This window comes from Ornithodoros turicata, chromosome 5 (genome assembly GCF_037126465.1).
Source record: "Ornithodoros turicata isolate Travis chromosome 5, ASM3712646v1, whole genome shotgun sequence".
Lineage (NCBI taxonomy): Eukaryota > Metazoa > Arthropoda > Arachnida > Ixodida > Argasidae > Ornithodoros > Ornithodoros turicata.
In genome coordinates, this window is record NC_088205.1 from 32608984 (window position 1) to 32633925 (window position 24942).

General features: G+C 44.7%; 1 protein-coding gene and 1 long non-coding RNA gene across 7 annotated transcripts in view; one reads left to right on the forward strand and one right to left on the reverse strand.

Moving 5' to 3' along the window:
• The window catches only part of LOC135394316 (tyrosine-protein kinase Fyn-like), a 204460-nt gene that overhangs the window by 168868 nt on the left and 10650 nt on the right, over nucleotides 1–24942 (forward strand). For 4 of the 5 annotated variants that reach the window (XM_064625007.1, XM_064625006.1, XM_064625008.1 and 1 more), the window contains 5 exons: nucleotides 19213–19316; nucleotides 19403–19552; nucleotides 20045–20209; nucleotides 20476–20735; nucleotides 20788–20941. In XM_064625007.1, the coding sequence (XP_064481077.1) occupies nucleotides 19213–19316; nucleotides 19403–19552; nucleotides 20045–20209; nucleotides 20476–20735; nucleotides 20788–20941 (833 nt within the window). Of the gene's footprint in view, nucleotides 1–10768; nucleotides 10818–19212; nucleotides 19317–19402; nucleotides 19553–20044; nucleotides 20210–20475; nucleotides 20736–20787; nucleotides 20942–24942 lie in introns of those variants that run through there. The other variant, XM_064625010.1, reaches the window with a different exon arrangement.
• On the reverse strand, nucleotides 882–4640 carry LOC135394321 (uncharacterized). 2 transcript variants are annotated; one of them, XR_010422835.1, is made up of 5 exons: nucleotides 4288–4640; nucleotides 2515–2814; nucleotides 2374–2445; nucleotides 2221–2312; nucleotides 882–1785 (listed from the first exon to the last, which is right to left on the reverse strand). It is a non-coding gene; the product is annotated as an uncharacterized LOC135394321 (long non-coding RNA). The 2 variants fall into 2 exon arrangements; XR_010422834.1 differs by lacking the exon at nucleotides 882–1785 and adding an exon at nucleotides 1870–2182 and having other exon boundaries at nucleotides 2244–2312.

Sequence of the window (24942 nt, forward strand, 5' to 3'; positions counted from 1 at the left end):
ATCAAGCAGAAGCACTTGTGTAAGCCGAAACAAGCACTGTTTTTCGTCGTGCAGGTGTTCATGTGGGAAATGCAAGCCGATGGATACTGCGGACAATCCATCGCATCACAAACAACGAATATTTCGAAATACTGTGCCTTGACACCGAAGTCCTAGCTGCAAGTGTCTTTTACATACATCCGACAAACCGAAAAGTATGACAACATACGCGGCAGCGCCGTGTAGTCTCTACGCGCTACTTGAACGAAAAACTGAACGCAAAATGCTTATTTCTGCAGGAAATTTCGTTATATCGCCTATCGCAATTCACAAGATGGATATGAGGTGCTCTGAAAAAGCACCATAGGAAGATTCTTCCTGCCTGCGCCTTGCATGCTATTAGGGATGCAGACTTGTAGAAATATTGATGCCAGCAAATTTTCATTTCTTGCTTGCTGCAAGCTTTTCTCGTTGCTTTTCCGTTTCAGTCACAGAATATTATAATTATTAGTTTGGATTATTATTATTATCTGGACGGTTAAGCAACCTGGGGGCATATCTGTATTCGTAGATTATACTCGTGTCTTGTACATATAGGGAGTAAATAAGATCAGTGTAGTTCAGCTAAACTGTGTTCATCACCTTTCAATACTTGATATTGACCAGGTTTCCAAATGCCAATTAATGTTTGAACCGAGATTGGGATTTAGCACTTAACTCTGTTTCGCTAAAAGGAGCACTTGTAACTGATTCATTATCATGTCACCAACTAACATTTGTAAAGAAAGACTTGAGCGTTGACTTCAAATATTCGCAACCCTTGATCTCGGTTCACAGTTAACCATGCAGCATTGGAGTGGACAATAGTACTCCAAAATGACTAAACAATTTATTACGCAGTAACAGGCACTCTCTGTCTTTGCAATTCTATTTAACATGAAATATATTGACACTTTTCCACACACAGTGAAGCCACTCAATAACCAAACTAGCCCGAAAAGACTCTGTGAACGGGAATGACTGTACCCATGTACTCTATGTACCCATGTACCCGTAAGTTATCCGTTACTGAGATTGAGATGTACTTTTGTAAAGTAATTTTGACAGCCTTGCAAATCGAAACTGGCTTCAGTGTACACAACAGACACGCCAGAACATTTATTTGAAATATAATAGAAGAGCAGAAGCGACATTTTGTCACAACTCAAACTATATTTTTCTTTTTTATTGACCACGGATTTAGGAGACAGAGTAGGACTCTCTGCCCTCTGATGTTTTAACGTATTTCATAGAGTTGTAAAACCTGGAACAAAATAAACAAGAGAAATATAAACATGCACAATGTAAAACCCTGAGACTAGGGAACACGAAGGGACAGACACAACACGAAGTCTCAAGTATAAACAGTTTTGTCTTTCCCTTTTGAGTTTAACAAGCAAGTTATGTTTTACTATTTGTGTGCTTTTGTACGTATTCTCTGTTGATGAAAAGAATACAGGAATAATAATGCAGCACAAAGATCCAACAGTGACCTGTCATCTTGATGAATATGATAACTTTTCTCATGATAGCACATCTCATGATGATGAGTAGAGATGATAACTCTTCATGTGTGCTAATTGTGACAAAAGAAATATACAATGAAAGTTGTACAAAAACAGCAAATCTCTGTCCACTAAAATTTTAGATATGTGGATGTTACCAGCCGCATCATGTAGTTTCCGTCCAAAAGTAGGGCTACCCAACACTTTTCACTTGCGGCAGACTTTTCACAGCGTGCAGAGGAAAACTCTTTGAAGTTATGATCTGCGGCAACAAAGAGGTTTGGCATGTTGACAAGGACGGTATAGCACATCAACACAGATGAGGGGCAACACAGTAGACAGCATGATGGCTGCAAACTTGCAATTAAAGATTTATTCAACAGAACAAGAAACGGGAAGCATGAGTAGAAAAAGGCAGTGCCCATGCAGCGCGTGGAGAACCACGTTAATCTCTGAGAAGGTAGAGTCGGGAGAGCAATAAAGAGAAATGACTGTTATGTCTGAAATATGGGACTCTGCAAAGTTAGGACCAATATGATGTGGTAGCCTTGCATGGCTCACTGTAGCTGCGACACACTTTGAACAATTCCAGTAGTGGGGCTTCAAAGACAATGAACTTTCGCTGTTTCACTTGGCATTCAGGTGTAGAGGATGTATCTCTAGAAAATTAATTCGTGTTCGTTAGTCATAACTATACCTCAACAGGGAGTATTCCTGTACCCCTCAAAGAAGCTGGTAGTTCTCATCGGTTTCTTCTCCCACTGTTGACGTCATAGTAATGTTCTGCACCTGTCCAAAGATTCCAAAATGTCACAAAGTCTGCAACGTGTAACAAATCTAGTGGTTCCACCTGTGGACGTGGCAGAATCTGTGGAGTTGGGATTGATGTATTCACTGGTCCACGTCATGTCCTTTCAAGTGTCTTTGTGTCGTCAGCATGTGAGGAATGCAAAAAAATTAACATCTGGACACAGTCTCACCCCTATTCTACCTCTTGAGCAATCATACAGCTGCAGCTGGTAGAAGCAAGAAGGGATGACGAAGCCACAGCCAGGAAAGCTGTCACCCCTCGCCAATATGGATCATCATTTGGATCATCAATATGGATCAGCTATTTCTGTCATGATAACTTGAGTGCATGGATCACAAAAAAAAAAAAGAGTAATAAGAGAGAAATGCAGAGAATGTTGAGCATTAGTCCTCTATACATTTCTTACATGCAGACTTCATAGTGGTGGTAGAGGACAGTGCTACAGTATGCATGGTCGAGCTCGAGTATAGTTGTTGTTTCCTGCAAAGTAGGGAAGCTCATGATTGCAAAATATCTCTGGTTCTCAATTCTTGTAGTGCAGATCTAGACAATAGTCTTTTTTTCTGTGTACTTCACAAACAGTGTCCGTCGACGTGGACAATGTGCCGACAGCATCAGTGTTATCCGATGCAGTGACTTCCATGCACAAGTCTATGAAATAGCAGTCGACTTGAAACAGTTTTAAAACTATTTCAAAAGAGAAACTTTCAAAATATGATCAAATGATGAGATCTCTACATACTACGAAGCAATCTGGCGCCACTTCAACAGTGGAATGTCCCTAAAATGAAATTTGTTGACAATGTCCAGTAAGGGAAAAGTAGGATAACATAAGTTAAATTTAATACCTTTCTATCCATATATCTTCTATCTATACCTTTAGAGGTATAGATCGCCTGCTCAATAAGTTAGCCCTTCTTAGGTATTATTTTATACCTCGGTTACAGGTATAAAAAATAGTCCTCAACAAAGGGCTATATGCCATACCTTTAGGGGTATAGCTCTATACCCCTGTGAAGGTCTGCACGAGTACCATCATGGTGTTACATCACACCTAGGCATAGGTATTTTTAGAGGAGGGAACTAGAAAAATCACCTTTGGAAGAAAGAAAAGTTTTTGACATACACACACACGTACTACAAACACACGCAAACGCATATGGTTGTGAAGTAGGACGAAAACCTCGTGCACATTACTCCGCATCTAAAAAAAATAAATGTGGAGTTGAAATCTAACGAAAATTTTCAAGGAGCAAGATCGCTCTGCGCAGTCCTCAAGTGTGTATCACGATGTATCGCCAGATAGACATTTACAGAACAACATATACTGATATACTGGTGGCGACTTGACAAACTGTGGAGCAGCTTTCGTCTCGTACGCAACCCTAAGGGTGAGGACATCTAGATTCAACATTCCAGCAATGAGGATTTTATGCAGCCATAACCTAACCACGTGGATTTAGATAGTACTGTACTGATGTGAGTGTTTCTTAGTTAAATATCCGTTTAATTTAGCTGATATTGTCTCAAGAAAAAATAATGATGATGTGATACAGGACGTTGCGGAAGTAAAGGTATAAAAAACCATACAGGTATAAAGAAACAGAAGGTATAAGCAGCCTCATCGTATCCGTGAAAGGCATAGCCTGGTGATCTATTGCTGGTACTGGATATGAACGCATGGTGATGAGGTATAAATATGGTACGTTAGCCCTCCTTTATACCTCTTTCATACCCTTGAGAAGGGTTGGAGGTACGTATAAATAAGAAATTTGTACCTCTTCTATACCCTCCAAAGGTATATATCTGAAGCAGAAGGTATAAAAGAGGTATAAGAGCACATTATTATACCTTATTAATACCTTTTTTTCTAACAGTTATAGGATAACATAAGTTAAATGGAATACGTCATCGCCATATTATAATTTATACATGTGTGACACCTGTACATACCTTAGACGTCGTGTTGAGCTCGTCACCTCGGTAAAGCAGAATAACTGGTGACTGAACGGCAGTTTGCTTCGTACGTTTTCGCACTTCGCCTGCTGCGGCATCTTCGTAGTCATCGGCAGCAAAATGAGCTCAGCAGACACGACACGACTGTTGTACCTAATTGCCGAGTGCTTCGAACCACATCGGTTTTCGCGCACTGTCCTGTGGAATCTCGTTGTAGAAAGTGCCAGTCGTCGAAGATGAACAATTTTTGTATCTCTGGACATCACAGCGTACACCAGGCATAGGTATTTCGAATACGTGACACAGCAGCGACAGACAAGTCACTGACTTTCACTTTCTGCTTCGCGTGACCAAAGTCACCACCCACGGCTTAGGCAATAAACGCGATAACAGAGATGACCATGCAGACGGCGCGGCGGATAATAGCTCGTAGCGGCGAAGTAGCTGAATGCTTTATTAATGTCGAAACTATAGAAGTGAACGTCATTTTTCAAATGACGTTTAGCTGTAACGTAAATGTGCGTCAACTTTCTTCTCTACAAAACTAACTCTCACGTGGTACGGGTTGACCAATCCCTGGACGCCTGGAATCTTTTTTGCCGTTCGTTGGCAGCATCGTCCATGTTCCGGCAACCTTCAAGATATTTATAGGTAAAAAATATGCCGAATTGTGAGGTAATGATTTCTGTATGCTATCAAACAATGATAATGTGCAGAATAGTGGGCAAGAATATGGGGGTTATTTTTCACTTTACAGTACCTTTAAAATTAACCAAAGAGCGAAGGATACAATATTTAGTGCTAATATATATCTAATGGAGAGTCTAAATTCACAGTGTAATTGTTCCGCTCTGTTTCGCCTTCCCGGTACGTCCATTAACCTTGGTCTGTCTCCATTTGTTCAAACAAAATAGCTCCCAGCCGCCGAAAACTGTCGTCAGCTAAACTCTTCGACGAACGCGCCCTCTTCCGAAACGCGGCGGCAGCGGGAAACGCGAAGCGCACTCGGCGAAGCCTGCATCGGAGGGGACTTCCCAGAGTGCGCCTTCTGTGACGCACATGTGCGCCAGTGGAGAATTCGGAATATGCACCATTATGGCGGCACTTCCGGTGTGCGGCATGCGGTGGCGCATCTCGGACTATTCGGACGCACCCGAAGTCTCGCGCTTCTCGTTCAACGCACAAATAATATGAAATTGTGTTCACGGATTGTTTATTCACGGATATTTTGCTGACGACCTACACGCAATTAGAATCAGTGGGCAGAATTAGTCGCGATATTAAATTCCTATCGGAGGAGCTGTCAGGACAGTTCAATCCCAAAATTCGCGGTCACCCTCCCGCCGGCGCACTCCGTCACTATACTCAGCCGCTATGCGGGAAGCGGCCTTACAGAATGTGAATTCAATAGGAGACAGCGTTTATGCCAATTAACAGCAAAACAGAATATAATTTTTAAGATGTCATCGTCTAATAGAGAAGAACACCATGTAAAAAAACACTGGAGACATGCAAGCATGATCATTTTTATATCAAATGATATTAAGCGCCGAAGTTGACGGAATTCGCCACTTGGCCATTTCGAGCGCCGTTTTGGAAGCGATTTTGTCAAACGCGACCACTCAGGGTGCAACAGGGGAACAAGATACGGGGTTCAAACCCCGTGATCTTACTTTCACATATACATACTACAAAATCAGCTTAGGACGCTTTTTGCTTACCGAGTGTCGTTTTGGAAGCAGTCTCCGCAAACGCGATATCTCCATGTACGCCCTGGCACCAGGACTGGAGGGGCTTCGCACGTTTTAAAGGGCTCGATCTGCTGCCGATCATTGCGGTAGCCTCTGTTACAATCCCAGTACAAGCCGTTGATAGTATGTTTTTGGCACCATGATACCTATAATTTGAGTCATTGTAAAGGGCCCTGCTGCCGCCTTTTCCAAATTTTGCGGTGGTTTCCGATGCAATCACAGGAGAGGGACATAACATAAGACGTCGTGTCTTTATATGTGTGTAAAATGCCTGCCACTATGATTAAAAAGGTTTTTGTCTGTTTTAAAGGGCTCTGCTGTAGCCTTTTATGGAGTTTGCGGCCGCATCCGTTATAATTCCAGTAGAATGGCTTTGGAACTTTGATACAAGGGGTAATGACCGTTTTAAAGGGCTCTGCTACCGCATTTTTCATATTTTGCGGTAGTCTCTGTTACAATCCCAGTAGAAGGGCATAGCACAAGCCATTGATGACATGTCATCAGCAGCATAATACAAGGGGTTTCGCCCGTTCTGGAGGGCTATGCTCCATCCTTTTCCGATATTTGCGGTCGCCTGTGTTATGATCTCGGTAGAATGACATAGTATAAGTTGTTGATAATATGTCTTTTGCAGCATGACACAAGGGGTTTTGCTCGTTTAACAGGGCTCTGCTGCCACGTTTTCCGAATTTGGGGATCGCCTGTGTTATAACTCCAGCAGAATAGCATTGCACAAGCCACAGATAACTTGCTTTCTTTCGCTCCATGATACAGTGAGTATCGCCCGTTTTAAACGGCCTTGCTGCCGCCGTATCCAAATTTTCCGGTCCTCTCTTGCGCAGTTCCGGTAGAAAGGCATATAGCATAAGCCGTCATGAATATGCCTTTAGTACCGGGTTTCGTACGTTTTAAAGGACTCTGCTGCTGCCTTTTCCGAATTTTGTGGTCGCTTCTGTTGCGATCCCTGTAGAAGAGCGTCCGTTGATAATAACTAGAGCCTGAAGTTTTAGGGTTTAACCCGATTCTTCCCCGAATTTGCACCCCGAATTGAAGGCTGCCTCTTTAGGGTGAAACCCGATTTTTACCCGGCAAATTGCCCTCACTGAGAAATCCGTAAGAAAGCACACTTAGCTTGTTTGGCAGCAAATGCAGTTACATCACAGTTTGTACCAAACCAGTACAGTTAGTTTGAGTAACTGAGCCCGATTTCTCCCCGAATTTAGCATACTGGAAGTTTTTCCACCCGAATTTGCATGAATTTAGAGCACATGTTTATTTACCCGATTCTTACCCTCCGAATTTAGAAAAAAATATTTCCCGAAAACTTCAGGCTCTAATAATAACCCGTTGATAATATCTGCTTGGAACCACGATTAAAGAGGTTTCACCCGTTCTAAAGGGCTCTGCTGCGGTCTTTTACGGATTTTGCGGTCGCCTCCGTTACAATCGCAGTGGGAAGGGCAATAGCAGAAGCCGTCTCGAATATGCCTTTGGCACCATGATACAAAGGGTTTTGCCGGTTTTAGAGGGCTCTGTCGGCGCCTTTTCCAAATTTTGCGGTCACCACTGTTAAAATCCCAGTACAAGGGCCAGTATTCGCTACGCAGAATACACCAGTGACTCATTGTGGTATATTCCTTGGTTGCTCCTGCCATCATCGGGGTTGCAGAAAGGTTACTTCTTACTTTTGTCAAAGAAGTTGGCAAGTGATGCTATTTCTCAGGGATACTGTGGGTCATTTCTAGTGCCTGACTTTTTAGGGTTAAACCCGTATCCGCCTGATATTTACCCCCGAACGAAATCTGTAAAATTCGGGTTTAACCCGAATCTACCCGAAAACATCCGGGTCGCGTGGCACACTCATAAGCGTGCATTAAAATAGTTTGATAACATTGCTAAACATTAGTTCCATGTTAAGGCAAATTTTTATTAAACGAAAAAAAATCACCCGAATTCCTGACGACAGAATATGCCGTAACGGGATTTAACCCGAATACACCCGAATTTTCAAATAAAAAATATCACCCGATATTTACCCCCCGAATTTGGCCAAAAATAAAACCCGAAAAAGTCAGGCCCTAGTCATTTCTTGCAGGTCAACGTGTAAGCGCATCATGGACTTCTTTATGCGTGCTGCACTTCGAGAAAAATTGGTTGATTACCATGAACAGTGAAATTCAAACGGCTTCGGAACGGATATGTATTTTCATCTATGATGTCTTTTCCTTAGACTTTAGCACCAGTGCTCGTAGGTGTCTGTTGCCGTGTAAATGTTCGGACTGCCGGCGATTTGCCGTGCAAGTTCACTTTTGTGCCCCGTATCTTGGCAAGTTTTTTTCCTTGCCATATCGTCGCGGCTCCCTCATGCTGAATTCAAGCGGAAGGTATCAGCTTTTAGTCCGTTGCGCAACTCGTATCAGCAGCGAAGATGAACGACGATTTCTTCTTTGCCATTGTTGTTGCGGCTGGCACTATCATCAATGCGCATAAAAGCCAAGATGCGGTACCCGGGAGTGATAAGATGTCTGCGTGATTTCGAGTGGAGCGAACCATATCTATATGGATACATATCTATGGGTATGCATTGGTGGCCAAGCTGTATCGGGAAATCTCATGAATACCAGGGGAGTTGTTGGAAAAATTCAGGGGGAGTGTACACCTCCCTGGGGGGTGGGGGTAATGACCCTGGAAAGGACCGCAATTATAGCAAAGTACCTTGTCATCGCCACAGCACTCGCAGACGCCAAATTGTCCATATCTTTCATTTCATTTAGTAATAACTCTGGATATAAACGTGATATCGAAGATGTCATTACTTAATTACGTAGTCTGTATATCCATGCTTAAGCTATGAGTACGAGGCCCATACCTGGTTCCCTTGCTAGAGCCTGCGAAGTAGCGTTTGGTCAAATCATTCATTTTGAAGTGACCACAGAACAAACAGGAGACAAGATCACACACCAGTCGCTCTGTTGTTGTTTGGTGTTTGTTCTTAGGTCGCTTGTGGATTTACACCAACCAGCCCAATCTATATTGCCACGAATCATCATCGCGAAACTTCCAGGGCAGGCACGAAACGGTACATCTCATCCCGGCGCATGCTGAATTAGAAGCAAGAAGCTTCCAGACACATCGCCTGCTCTCTGGCAAACGCACGTGCTGTTTCTAGACTTTTCGGCGCGACGCTTAAATGCTTGTGCGCTCCAGGCTAAAGCATTCATTTCTTTGGACTCAGTTGTGTTCAGAGAGCTATCACTCTTGTGTTTTGCTACCAAGTAGTCTAATAAACCGTTCGCTGTTTATTCGACGACTCGCCGACCCATTTCGCTGCGTGACAATATACTTCAGACATATTGCCAAATCGTCGCTCAAGTGGCACTCACTGGCAGAGTTGGGCATCCTCACGAGGGCGTGCGAGGGTGAGGGTTTCCTCACCCTCACCTCACGATCTTTGAGGTGAGGTGAGGGCCAATTTTTCTGGTGATGTCTGAGGCGAGGTGAGGTGAGGAAAATTTTCAAAACAGTTTTTGAGGTGAGGTGAGGTGAGGAAAAGTATGGGAAAATTTTTTAGGTGAGGCGAGGAAAAATTTACGAACGCACACTTTATGAAAACTTTTCCCGCGCGTACGCGGGATATCTTTCCGCCTTCTTCTCTCTTCTAGCTTCTGTCTCTCATCTGGGCGGGGACTGCCCTCCTTTCTCGCCGCTGATCTGACGCCCGACTTTGCGCGTCATTCGCATACCCGCAACTCAACCTCAATTTCTGCTCAACTTTTACGGGTATAACAATCGTTCCACGAAGCGTTTTCTGTGACTGACTAGGCCAAATCCTCCACCAAAAAGAAAAAAAAAGAGGAACGTTACATTGACTAGGCAATTTCATGAGTTCAATTTCAAAAAATGTATTTCAATGGCAAATTGATGAAACTATTTGTATTTGGTGACAAACTAAATGTCCAGAAGAAAGTTGTTTACCCCATATTTTTCCGTTAAGACGTTTTCGTATAATGGTCGAATGACACGTTTCGTGCGGCACCCTGTATGCACTCACGCTTGAGGTATATGCATTTACATTGGTAGTCACTCAAAGCCAATGTGCATCGAATACACCATCTTCACATCGAATACACAAATAGCTTTAAAAATTGAGGTGAGGTGATGTGAGGAAAACTTCGAAAAAAAATTTAGGTGAGGTGAGGTGAGGAAAAATTTTCTCCCAGAAAATTGAGGTGAGGGCGAGGCTAGTGAGGACAAACGCCCACCTCTGCTCACTGGCGCCAATTTGTCAGTTTCCTCTATTTTAGCTCGTAATATCTCTTGATACCAATTTGATACTGATGGTATCATCATAAAATTACGTAGTCTGTGTATCGTCTGCGGACCGTAGCTTCTGTCCTCGCTGCACTCTTAGAACTCGCATTTAGTGAATTTGTCGTCCAGAGGGCTATCACAGGCGCCAACCTGCCAATTTCATCCGGCAATCTCCCGATATCTGGAAAGTCTCATGCTCGTTCCCACAGTTATACATCACGTCTTATTCTTTATCTTACGCGAATGCTCCCGGGCGTGTTATCCGTGTTGTTATCAGATCGGGGCGCGAAAAGGGAATTGTTCGCCTCAGATATGTCCTCCTCTCCCTGCCCAGATCTGTTCCTCCTCACGTACTCACGCACCACCCTGTAAACTTAGCTTCCTTGCGTTGTCCTCTGCTATCAGGTCAAGCCGGGTGTCAGAGGGGGTGTCCCTGAATGCTGCTCTTGTGACAAGTGGAGAAATGTAAGCTTTAGGTAGACCTTTGTGTATTGTGCTGATAATCTGGACATGTATGATAGTGAGGAATTGCCTCCGCGGTGAAGTGGTTTCAATAAAGACGTTTCATTTGATAAAAACGCGTTCTCGCCCGATCTAAACACCGGCGCAAACCGTGGTGGTGTTGATAGAAGCCACGAGAAGTAACCTGCAGCCGTCTTGAGAGCTCTGGCTCCGCTTAACGACAGTATGACCCACCATAACGACAGGGTGGAGGCTATCGTTCCCGTGAGCGACACCGTCGCTTACGGGCGACGCGTTTGGAGCGCAGGGAATACCAAATTCTCTTCGATAGCGTTACGTTGCGTCAGATACCATGTGTTCTCGCTCCCGAACGACACGTTCGCGCTACCGACATAGATTGGAATAGGGCCCCAGTAACGATAGAACGAGGTCGTTTGCCCTACTAGTGGGTCTACCCACTCGTTAGAATGTTAAACATCTTCGTTTGGAGATTTGCAGAAACAGAATTTCTACGGAAATGAATATGTATTGCTACACGATTTTGTACAAAAGGACATCCTTTCCCTTTCATGGTATTCACAGCAGTGGTTACATGAGGGATGTGGGATATTCTCGAGAAGATGCAGATCAAGACGAGAAAGAAGATGAAGAAGTGACAACGACAAGCCACAAACCATGCGAGCTATCCAAACAAAATTAAACAACTCCATTGGTCGAAAGGATTGCAGCCTCGTTGGTAGCTGTGTCGGTGGTTACTGGGAGGTACCCGGGTTCGAATCCAGGTGCCGGCTGTGCTGTCTGGGGTTTTTCCTGGGTTTTCCTCAGACGCTCTCAGACATATGTCGGCACAGTTCCCTTAGAAGTCGGCCCAGGACGCACATTCCCCCAGGGCGTCAGTCGTGACGTTGCCCACATACGTGAGGCCGACAACGGCAAGCCCTTTCACCATCACCAACACCACCAGCTGTAGTTCGTTCAGGGCGGTGACATCACAACCGTAAGGGCTCGTAACGAGTAAGCCTCAACGAGGAAGCTAAACGAGGAGCAGAGAAAATCTACATGCAAAGCGTCGATAAGGTTCCTTGTTTCGTTATTACTAACGACTCGCCGACGTTGAAGCTGCCGAAGAAAGATGACGGAAGGACTCTTCGCTTGGGCGATCACACAAGCGACTAACCGTGCCCCATGGACGCGACGGCGTCTGGATGCCTTTCAACAGGACGAGACAGATTTTGTAAAGTTGTTCCGTCAGCCAAAAACCGCTGTCAGCACCGTTTGTGAGGACTGGCGACCGTACTTCACACCGTCTTGATAGCTATGAGTGGTGTGATGAAAAATTAAGGCGAATTGGATGCCTATAGTAGTTTTTTTTTCGAATTCTTCTCATTTAGAGTACATTGCGGACACAGTATTGATGCTGTAATGAATGTGAAGAGCAAAGCATTCCTACATTTCCCGAGGTAGATTCTCTTGAATACTTCCATAACATTCTCTTGCTTCGCGGTGCTAAGACGGGATTAGAAAGTTCACTAACGTTCTGTTCAAGCTCAGTGAAAAACGTTTTCTTGCACTGCGAATTTAGTTTTAGTAGATTTCACTAATTTGCAGGTTTCCTTCGGAGGGAATATCCTTTCTCGTGTTTCTGTCACCCGGTTTCTGGGCGTCTTTTTGCAGGAAAACTTATCCTGGCACCATCATATTAACCATGTGCGGAGTAAAATCACCAGTGGATTGTATGCTCTAAGCAAACTCAGGAACCTAGTCCCAACTAACATACTTTTAACCATATACTACGGCCTGATTCATTCCCATATCAACTACGGCCTTGAAGTCTACGGCCTCACGTATAACTCTAATCTGAGCCCACTGCTTTTTGCCCAGAAGCGTGCTCTTCGAATTATCCTTTCTGTCGGCCGTCTGGAGTCGGTGTCGTTCGCTTTTTCTCTTTTATCTGTACTTAATATTTTCGATCTCCGTGATTATAAAGTTTCCCTTCTTATGCATAACTTTTTCTACAGGTCTTTTGACAGACAACAACTTAACTTTCAAAATTTCGTTCCACCATATTCCCTACGGAACGTGTCGCATTCACTTCAATGTTCGGCCTTTCGCTCTAATTTCGGTCATTTCTCCCTTTCTTCTTTTGGAACTAGGTTGTGGAATGAACTCCCACATAACCTAAGGTCAATAACTAGTTTTCTCGCTTTCAAGCGCTCTTGCAAATTACACTTTCAACAGCGGCATTAATATCTTTATTTAGTTCAATGACATGTCCATTTCTTCATGTCCATTACTTCATTGTAGCAACGTACACCGTTTGTGCATATTATATGTATTGATGTGTATCATCTTGTATATTTCCTTGTTACATTATGTGCGGACTACTACCCTTGCATTACCACTCCCTCATAAGATGTATTTGAATAATATGTTTTCTTGCGGGACCGTTTAACAGGGTTTCCCCCTCACGGTCCCTTATCTCAAGTGTGTTCCTGATTTTGTGTAGCACTAATAAACAAATAAACAAAGTTTAAGCCTACTGTTTATGAAGACTGACAGTAAGGCTGCGCGTTGTGCTTCCATGCTTGAAGGAAAAAATTACATAAAGATAATCAAATAAGTGTTTACGCTTAGGAGAAAAGGCAGCCTCCTCATCTTTCTTCTTCTGATACTTCTGATACCACTACGTCTTCCCTTTATGGCCTCGGACTCCCATGTGCCCTAGAACTCAGCACACACTACTCCTCGTGTCATACTTAAGACCATTCTCACCCGACACCATCGTCAAGGCAGACATATGATTTAAATTTTTTGCGTATTGCTCGACGATTATACTTACAGTGACATACCTTTTTGTTCATTATTTTTACACGACTTGCGAGCCATATACTAAGACGGGAAGAAAAAGAAGATGATGATGAACGGGAATGGGAACGAACATTGGAACGGAACGAGCATGCACTCTGAAAAAAAAAAGGAGTCGTACCGACTCCTTTACGGGGGTAAAACGTCCTAACTCCGGGGTGCAAAATAACACCCCTTTTGAAAAGTATCTGCAACTCCGGGAACTACGGAGTAAAGTTTACTCCTATGGTATAGAGTAAAAGTTACTCCCATACAGCTCCCTATTTACTCCAGCATATTGCGTGTAAAAGTAACTCCGTTCATGAGGCTAGCGTAACTCCACTGGGGAGTTCTTGTTATGCTACATAAGGCATAAAAGTTATGCCCTTCACCTGGAGTGCACATTACTCCAGTCGTCTCCTCACCTTGAAGACCATGCAAATAAGTGTTGCAAAACAGTATATCTAAATAAGAAACATTTATTGTGTCTCTGATACAAATGGGCAAGAACAGAAAAAGGAAGCTTTCAGTGCTTAATATGACCCTATGAAAACAACTGGTAAGATGCCACAGGTACAAGTACATTCTTGCATTATAAGGTTGCCACACACCCAATGCAACTATCACCTGGCATATACTTCGAACTCCTACAAACAGGAAGCAAAACAGTTATTCGAAGTTCATCTGTCACTATACATTAACATATCAGTGCATAGGAATTTGGCATATCGGCACCCACTTTTCTGATTTTTCATGAGAAAGCAGGGGGAGACGTGGCTTTTGAAGTGCATCTGGCTGAGGCATAAAGTGCAGTACATGTACTTTCGATTTTTCTTTTTTCTTGGCAGAAGGGTAGTTGCCTTATATGAGAAACTGCTGTCATATGTAATTCACAATTTGGAGCCTACAAGAATATCTTGCCTAAAATAGATGTGTGTATACACTTCCCAATATATCTCTTGTAAAACACCTGTAATAAGATGAGCACTTACACAAGTGAAAAGGTCAGATGCACCTCCTTCAGCAGATGAGCAAGGGCATGAATTACTCATGCTGGGTAATAATCTGCAACATAAATATAGGTAATGGAGTCCGAGCAGTGGCGATATGTTACGTTATCATAAGTCAAATACTTTCATAACTAACAATTTCTTGTGCCAAACAAACTATGCTAGGAAAATGAATGGTTTGAATCATGTCTGTGCGTGTAAAAAGTGATTGGTGCTATGTCGGTTACTTACTATCTTGTTCATCAATAATATTCTCATTTATGAGCTGATGATTACTCTAACTAGTCCCTTTCTCTTCCTTGCAATGTCATCCATCCTTTGTGGAGTTTTTTTTTCTTTCTCTGTCTGCCCAATGGGCCGTGCAAACGACTCGTAAATCTGAAACAGTAACAACAGCATTAGAACTCAACACTGATGCAGTGGCGGATCCGGGTGGAGGGACGGTTGGGCGATCCCCCCCCCCCCGCTCAAAACAGTAGGTTTGGCAGCGGTGTCCCCCACTCCCCCCCCACTTAGGGGCTTCGACAAACAAACGCCCCCCCCCCCAAACAACAACAACAAAAGCGACACGGACTGGATCCGCCCCTGCACTGACACTACTTGTCGTCGGCAGGATACACGTGAATGATAATACCGAACGGCGGTAATACCTACCCCATTTAAACTTACCAGTGCAGCGTACCTCCTTACCACAACCTGCACAGTTGACTTCTCATTCCAGAGCCATGCCGAGTGACGCTAGCCTTTAGGTAACTTGCCACCTTCGTCATCTGCAGTGCGTTCCATCAAAGCTATTCTGCAATGCTGTTACCATTAATTAACAAAGCGTCCTACCCAAATACGATTTCACTTATCGTCAATTTGAAGTTCCTGTTCTTCAAAGAAGTGAGACTCCTTAGGATACAAAGGTCCACTTACGAAAAGAAACTCTCTTGAAGAAGCATAACTGTGAACGCTACCACATTTTCATAATTCGTGTACGTAACACAGGACGCATACTTACCTGAAGTACATACAGGACGACACTCAGACACATGATTTGTAGTTGTGGCATTCATTGCACTTCAGCACGCCGACGTTGTTCTTCGAAGATAATCTTATTCATCTTTGAGAACATCGTCAATACATACAGTTTCAAGTTCCCGCACGACAACGGCCAACCGCTAAACGACCGCGCGATGTCAGTGTTGCTAGACTACGCAATGAAAAGAACGAGAACGGTCCAAGAATATGAAGACGCCTCGCGCTCAACTCTTACCACGGAGTAAAGCGCTGGTTGAATGGAGTTATTAGAGCATGAAAACATAGAAACGCAGAAACAGGGAGTTGCAATGGTGTTTGGTGAGAGTTAAACTGCATCAAGGGGTGTAAAATTGCCTAATACTCTCGTTCGACTCCTTTTTTTCTCAGAGTGTGTATGAGAGCACGAGAATGGGAGCTATCGGAACAAATAAAACAGACCTATTGGTCGAAGAAAATGCAGCCTCGTTGGCAGCCTGCTCTACGCTCAGGGCGGTGAGGTCACAACACGTGAGCGCTCGTAACGTGCTCAATAGTCACAAAGAAGAGGCTTCACGAGGAGCATAGATTGTGACCACAGCAAAGCATCGATAAAGTTGCTCGTTTCGTAAGCCTGAACGACCCGTTTAGCTGTCTCGTGCCGTTAAGTTGAACGTGCGAAACGATTAAGCCCCCTGGTTCTTTGTGAAACAGAGCATAGGATCATAGCTGACACGGTTCCAAGTAGTCCATGGCAGTGTTTTCGGATTGAAAACCTGTTTTGTGAGTTTATTTCTTCCATGTACCTTCTGGCTCGCTCATGGGGCCCATATTTCTGGCATTTTTTCGTTGCACTACGCTAGTGAGCAGTAACGTATTTTAGTTCCAGTTTATAATGTCCCTGCATGTATCCATTCAATCTTCTTCTGGTAGCGAGCATTTCTGGTATCTTTCCTGCCACCTAGCAACGCAGTCCTTTCTTTTGGGAGAATGGTAGTAGAAAGCTTTTGTTTTCATCCGGCCCTGGAGTTGCAATGCTGACAAACGTGTAGTCTGCAGCAACTTGAGCAGGTATGATAGACTGTATATGTGCTTGATATGGTGGTCTGTTCCCAGATTAAGGTGGGACTACCTAGATGTGAAATACAATCATGTTACTTGCCTATAGTTGCGAAAATTCAGGTAAACTGGATGGCGTTCCTCGTACTTTGCTTACATTCCCCGAAAGTTCTTGACCCTTACCTCGTAAACGTAAGGCGCACCCCACTATTGCACAACCTAACAGGTTCCTTAGTTTTCAAATACGGCGCAACCACTACAGAAGTATTTTGGTGTAAGCTGGAGTATGGTTCTGCTTCCTTTGTGGCAGCGATTACTTGATTCTGTAATATCATAGAAATCATAAGGATTTCTATGTGCAGTATACTGTTATTTATGATGTTACACAGTTCCTATAACTTGCAGGTCTGCATCTCTTGACGCGTATTACCAGTGTGCTGTTGTTTTACTTTTTCTCTTTGACATCAATGAAAAATATAAATTATTGTATTATTCTTGTCAAGTTCGCCCATCTCTACACAGTAACGATATTTACATCGGTGCAACCACATATTGTATTAGCAGAAAGAATGGTAAAGTTGGTAAATGGTAAAGAAAGAGGGCAAGCACTGTAAACCCTTCTCGTGTGGAATTTATTTTTAATAAGACATTTATAATTAAAAAAGTTGGATAGAGGAAACTGAGGAGCTATTTTGTCTAAACATAATATACTAAATGAAATCAAATTTCGTTGGTAACATTTTAAGAACTCGCCACACTGCTGTACAAAATCTAGAAATCAAGTCTTTTGTAAGATACTTTTTCGCTTCTTAGTTTTGCTTGTGCACTCTTTGGTGATTGAAAGTGTGAATCGAATCTGCTGATCATTTAAAATGTTGAAAAATGTGAAAATGTTGAGGGGGAAAAACTCACCTCCTTCACTCAATATCCACTTACTAAGAAGCTGCTCTGTGTCTTGTCCCTGGCCTCGTCTATTGTATTCGAGCGGAGTTAAAGCCACAGGGGTGACATAAACCCGACATTGTTGTAACTACCCTCAAGCGGGTACTGTTTGCAAAACCGCCACCTTGTCCTGGTCGCACGTCATGGAAAACGTCATTTTGAGGTCATGTGACTTTGTTTACATGTCGTTCTGCCGCTTACTGACATATTTCCGTTGTCATAAAGCCAAGAGATGGACGTATTTTGCCAGCGGAAAGTATGCGGTGCTTCTTTCACAGCATGGTAGCTCAGTGAGTCTTAACGTGCGGTCGTTATCACATCTTTGGAAGTCGTCACCAGTACGAGGCCTTTGCAAAACGGCGCGTTTTACTGTGAGATTATCGGATAAAAATAATTACCGTGGTCGAAAGACATCCAAAACGTCACGCAAAAACAGCAACTGCATTGTTTACAAACGGTTTGGCCGCCGATCACGGGCGTGGCCATCTTTAAGGTCACGTACGTGTGCCTTGACGTTTGCTGTGGTGTGCGACCAGGACCTGTCCAGGATGCATTGCGCCCGCCCAGCATGCTTTCGTCTACGGAGCAATACCTTGAATGCCACCCCTGTGGTTAAAGCCCTGCGCGGATGAGTTTATTTACATCCGATCCGCATCGGCAACGGCGACCAACTTGTACATCCGCATCCGACCCGCAAAGTTGAGCATGTCATCCGCACCCGACCCGCGAAATCCGCGTCCTCCACGGGACGCAGAGATGGTTCAGTTTCTGGGCTCGATATATCTAGCCAATTTTCCAGGAAATAAACTTTATTTCCCGTCGGGACAAAACAGCGCAGAAGAAAAAAATGAGAACAAAAACTGTTGTCACCGAACTTCGTTCACACGGGCAACTTCCTCTCTCTTGTTCTGACAGTAAAAAAAACCAAAGTGGCATAGCTTTTGTAGCGAGGGCAGGTCCTGAGCGTCCCTGATTCCACCTAAGGATACAAGACAGCAAGCACAGATTTACCTGCCACGAAAGAATACACGGCACCAAGCACTAATAAACAGGTGCACAAACGGAATTTTGCAACAAACTGATTAGGCATGGTTTATTGCGAGTGGGAAGGGGAAGATCGGCGCTGAACGCGCACTTCGACTCGAGAAGGTCTCCTCTCCCAGTTGCGCGAGCGGCTTGCGTTCACCTTGTAGTAGGTGTTCGGTGCCTAGTGCGAACAAAACTGGTGGCGCAATCTCGCGGTTTATCCGCATCCGCTCTGCGCCTGATTCGGCGCCATCCGTGTCCGTTCCACAGATCACAACAAGCGTCCATATTTCAACCGAACCCTCAAGTTTCCTACGGATATCCGCTTCCATCCGCGGATGGTGCAGGGCTTTAAGTGGAGTTTCCGACCAGAAAGATATTGAGGGACCGTGTTACTAACTACTATGGCGAATTATATCATATTCATTTGAATGCATGTGTGCAAGATGTGTCTCCACAGTTACTGTAACACTAAGCCCAAGATGTAATGAATACAAATTTAAAGACCAACGTTATAGGTGGTTCTTCGGCACCGTCACTCGCAAGGAGGCTGAGAGATTGTTGCTGTTGCCGGGGAATGCAAGCGGCACTTACCTTATTCGCAATAGCGAAAACAGTGCAGGCGAGTACATCCATGTATGCCTTGCTTCTCAGCGATCCGAGTTGTCGTACTCATTAGGTACACTTTCTGTTTTTTATGCAAAATAGGAATATTCTCACTGTCTGTCAGGGACCACAACGAAACGAAGGGGGACCACGTGAAGCACTATAGAATCAGAGCCACCGAAGACGTCACCTTCTATATCACCTCCAAGATGACTTTCCCAACCCTTGATGATTTAGTCGCTTATTATACGAGTAAGTATTCATGTAACAAGTAGTTTTATACCACATGTCCTGATATTCATTGAATACCCTTGCAGTTTCTCCGCTACTTTACTCCCCTGCTACGTGACACACAAACGATGATTGTGTAAAAGAGAACACAAAAGAAAGTGTACAGATTCCTGTGACGTTTGACAGTCAGCTTTGACTATACTTAGAATTCATGTTCGATTGCAGACTGCATGACTCGACATTCGAGGGCATAAATCGGCAAACAAGGACGTTCGACGAACTTGTTCCAAGTCATTTTGTTTTAAGTAGATGCAAATACGTACGTGTGGTTCAGTCAATGCCGGTTGCTGATTTAAGGCAAAATAAGAGTTGTAGGTAAAGTTGAGTAGACAGGTAGAGTAGGTTGTTGTAGGTAGTAGGTAGAGTAAAGTTGACGAATCTTAAAGTGCAGTTGGCGTACGCGAACACATGCATGAATGAGCAGCCTTCTTCATTGCTCGTGCGTTATTACAGAAGGTGCTAACGGCTTATGCCAAAGACTATCCACACCATGTCCCAAGACGGAGCCAGCTCTGCCAGACCTTTCAAAGGAGACGCGTGATGAGTGGGAAATCTCACGAAGCTCTGTGGAACTCGTGCGGAAACTGGGAAGTGGCAACTTTGGCGACGTTCATTACGGTTGGTATTGGGAGGCATCGGGTACACGGACGTTGAAAGGGCAAATATCATGTGGCAGTTAAATATTTCCCAACACTTATGTCAGTCTGGCTAAACATTGCAGCATGTAAACAAAAATGGCAAAAAATGGTATCTAGGAATCCGTTAGCAAAACCTAGTTATAGTGGTTCTTTTTCTGGTTGTGAATGCATAGGGCCTCTCCAGAGTGTGGTAACAATGACGATAACATGGTTTGAGAAAACCCAATTGCAACTTCTGTGGGGCAGGACTTTGGAAGGGGACAACTGAAGTGGCTATCAAGACATTAAAGCCGGGAACGATGCACCCAGACGCTTTCCTCCAAGAAGCATCCATCATGAAGAAGTTTCGCCACGAGAAATTGGTGAACCTCTATGCTGTGTGTTCAAAAGAAGAACCCATATACATCGTAACAGAGTACATGTGCAATGGTTCCCTGCTGCAATATTTGCGCAGCAAAGAGGGCAAGACACTCAAACTCCCTGTTCTGGTCGACATGGCTGCCCAGGTCGGTATTGTCTAATAGTGGCTGGTGTACTGACATAGCCCTATCAATCCAGGTAGCCAGTGGCATGGCCTACTTGGAGAGTGAGCAGTTGATACACAGGGATCTGGCAGCTCGCAACATCCTCGTGGGGCTCAATAATTTAGTGAAAGTTGCTGACTTTGGTCTTGCCCGCATTATAGAGGACTCGGAGTACACAGCAAGGCAAGGTACGTTTAAGATGCAATGTCTCACATTTCATTTTACAAACAACTTTTATTTTGTTACTTATGAAGCCCTATAGAACGGCCTGTTAATTGAAACATGATCGAGGAGATAGGGAGGGACGCAGAACATTTTATGCATCCGCACAATGTACACACACCCAAAGGACGCAGCACACGAGTTTTGTCGTATACGTCACTTTACGTTAGCTGTGTCCTCTGCTACTAGATGGTGTCTGTCGTTTTCAACGGTTCGTTACCCACCGTTCCGAAGAAGAGGGACGCTGCATTGTCTGCGCTTGTGAACAGTGATTGTACTATCGAACCGGTCTATTTAGGTCCGCGCACTAGGCACGTGTTTTATTTAGCATGTTCTGTTCACTCGTATAAGATGGAGATGCCATCCGCCGTTCGGAAGGGCGTATGTGGGCGTCTTTCTCTTTTTTAACAGCGTCATCTGTTATGTGCAGACCCACCGCTGATCCGCTGATCGCGTGGTCCGCGTAGCTTCGCACAAAACGGGTGTGACATACAAACGTTTAGGCGTCCGCGTCAATCATCAAGGGAGAGGGCGAACAGCTGCGTCGCGACAGGAAAGCGGGAGAGGGTGACAATAACCGGAGTGAATGAGTGAGGCGAGCGTGATGGAGAGGAGGCCACGGTGGAGTTGGGGTTACGGGACTCGGGCATGAACGCCGGGTTCCTAGAAGACATGTCCATGCAAATAAACCTCATACTACGCACCGACGTCCGCCAACCCACAATCAGGCACGGATTGTGCATAAACTTGGTCTTTGAAAACACGCACTTCGTTCAAGACACCACTCATGTCGCCAACAAACACACATTTTGTGTGCAAACAAAATTGCGCTTTAGCCCCGCCTGCTTGATTTTCCCAGAGAAGCGCGCGCGAAATCTGCGTCTAGACGAGAAAGTGTCCCCGCCTTTATTTGTCTTGGTTTCTTGGTGATAAGACGATTGTTTTGTTTTCTTTGTGATAAGTCGGTTGTCACCAGCGTCAAGGTCAACGCGGCGCAAAGAAAGGTAAAACCCCCGCAAATACCGTGCGCTTTCCCTTGCGACAATCAAACAGGCGGGGCTAAAGCCGAATTTTTACTATTTTTTTAGACTATTTCTGTTGCGATACTGTGCATAGTTTCGGTTGGGTGTGTGGTTATTCGTGGAGGATTTCATATTTCTGTAAAAAAAAAAAAGAAAAGAAGAAAAAGAGGTTCGCTTGGCAATTTTCAAAGTTCAATTGAAAAAATAAATTTCCCGCATTTAAAAATTGTCCAAAGCCTTCCTCAATGGTGGCAAAAGTTTCCAGAAGGTAATTGCCGAAAGTCCGACACAGGTCCCCCAAACTCACCTCGGAAAAGCGTGCAACGAAGAAGGCCGCCACTAGATACCCCACTGTTGCCGTTCCGGATCACTTCAGCGCGCTAAGTTTAGCGGCAAAATGTTTTTGTTGTTTCTGCGAATGAATCTAGTCTTTATATGTCCAAATAAAACGCGTATAACAACTTTCTCTGTCGTGTTTCACTTTTCGGTCCCGTTTTTAAACGTGTTGAACGATCGGAAGGATCTAGTGCACGGCTGCGTGCATCACATAGCGTACCTGTCGTACCAGGCGCTGCAGTCGTCCATTTCTCCTTCGGTGACTTGACCTGGCTTGGGTTGTGCTTCAACTGGATCTTTAGTGCGCTACAATCCACGCAAGCCAACGTCTGGTAACAATGGGGTATCTAAGGGCGGCCTCCGGCATTGCACGCATCGGGATAGGAACAAATACATGGGAAAATGGCGACCTTGGGGGACCTGGTCCGACAATCCTCCGGCGACTACGTAGCCAGATATAATTTTTTATCACCTTAGGTGGAACACCCTGTATATGCGACAGCACCAGACGACACGTGTTTCGCCGTGTTGCGGCTCGTCGGCCCTGGGTAGCTGCGCATCGTTCGGGATTGGCAAACCAGGGGTCACTCAGCGAGCGATATACACCTGGGAGGGTGACCCTCCCAGGTGTATATCGCTCGGCCGACGAGCCGCAAACACGGCGAAACACGTGTCCTCTGGTGCTGTCGCATCGTTCAATGAGTATCTGTTTCTCTACGTGCAGCCATAGAAGCCATCTTAACTGTAAGTTTGAATTTCAAACACGTCTAGCATCATTTACTTATTTTTTTAATGGCTTTCCCCCCTCTTTATAATTCACTGGCTTGCACTATGGCATTGAAGAGTGCTCAGTCACCCTCCCAGGTGTATATCGCTCGCTGAGTGAGCCCTGGTTTGTCAATCCCGAACGATGCGCAGCTACCCAGGGCCGACGAGCCGCAAACACGGCGAAACACGTGTCCTCTGGTGCTGTCGCATCGTTCAATGAGTATCTGTTTCTCTACGTGCAGCCATAGAAGCCATCTTAACTGTAAGTTTGAATTTCAAACACGTCTAGCATCATTTACTTATTTTTTTTGTAATGGCTTTTCCCCCCTCTTTATAATTCACTGGCTTGCACTGTGGCATTGAAGAGTGCTCAGTCACCCTCCCAGGTGTATATCGCTCGCTGAGTGACCCCTGGTTTGCCAATCCCGAACGATGCACAGCTACCCAGGGCCGACGAGCCGCAAACACGGCGAAACACGTGTCCTCTGGTGCTGTCGCATCGTTCAATGAGTATCTGTTTCTCTACGTGCAGCCATAGAAGCCATCTTAACTGCCTTAAAGAAATAAGCAAATGACGCTAGACGTGTTTGAAATTCAAACTTACAGATTAAGATGGCTTCTATGGCTGCACGTAGAGAAACAGATACTCATGGAACGATGCGACAGCACCAGAGGACGCGTGTTTCGCCGTGTTTGCGGCTCGTCAGCCCTGGGTAGCTGCGCCAGCTCTCACCAACTCCCGATAGAGCCCATAGTATAGCTAAATTCACACAACACTGGGCACACGACCAATGAGAGGGCAGCGATTCCTCCCTCAATCCTCCAATCAGAAGTCTTTCTGTCCGGCTCGCAGCCCGACCGGTTCTGGCTGTTGCCGACTTCTGCTTTCCATACTGGCCTGTACCGGCTACCCCTCACCTCTAAGTCTACTAGCTTTCATGCACGTCGTAAAGTTATTCCGTGATTCCCAACCAAATGTGAAAAGTGTCGTAATGAACAGAAATTTATTTGAGTCATTATACTGACACAATCGGCAGCGGGGGGGGGGGGGATATGTTTATTAAAGATAGAGACACATATACATGCACTGAGCGTACTGAGTCCATTGCGTAGCGCTTCCTAGCACACTGGAACAAAGTTCAAACTTGCAAAACACGCATATCGAAACAGCTTATTCCCAGCAACGAACAACTGTCACATACTTGCGCACAATCGCTTGATCATCATGTCCTTGCCTGCTACACGTCAATCATAAAACGCTGCTTCATGAATCGTATTTTCTTGTCACCGCTATGCAGATCTGACGGCGCTCGAACATGTTCATCGAGCCAGAATTCACGACAACACTTCAGTTTGAAATCCGATTGGCTGTTCGTAGGCCGATGCTTGTGGCGAGAAAGAGTACAACACGATCAAAGACACCATAATACACGGATAAAACGGCGATCGGCGAACGCACTTGCCTCCCAATGAAACACACCGCCAACGCGGCGCCCACCGTTCAGATTTTAAATGAAACCGCCGAAGGAGGACGCAGCACGAAGGCGAGGAAGCGCGAAGTGCCGTTTTCAAATTCTGGCAACCAATCCGGACACGCTTGTGGCGTCCGACCAATAGAGAGGCACGGATTGCTCCGTGCGCAGTAACACGCATTTTGATACAGATTTTGCGAGAGCTGGGGGGGGGGGGGGGGGGGGCTGGCTGCGCATCGTTCGGGATTGGCAAACCAGGGGTCACTCAGCGAGCGATATACACCTGGGAAGGTGACTGAGCAATCCTCAATGCCACAGTGCAAGCCAGTGAATTATAAAGAATGGGAAAAGCCATTAAAGAAATAAGCA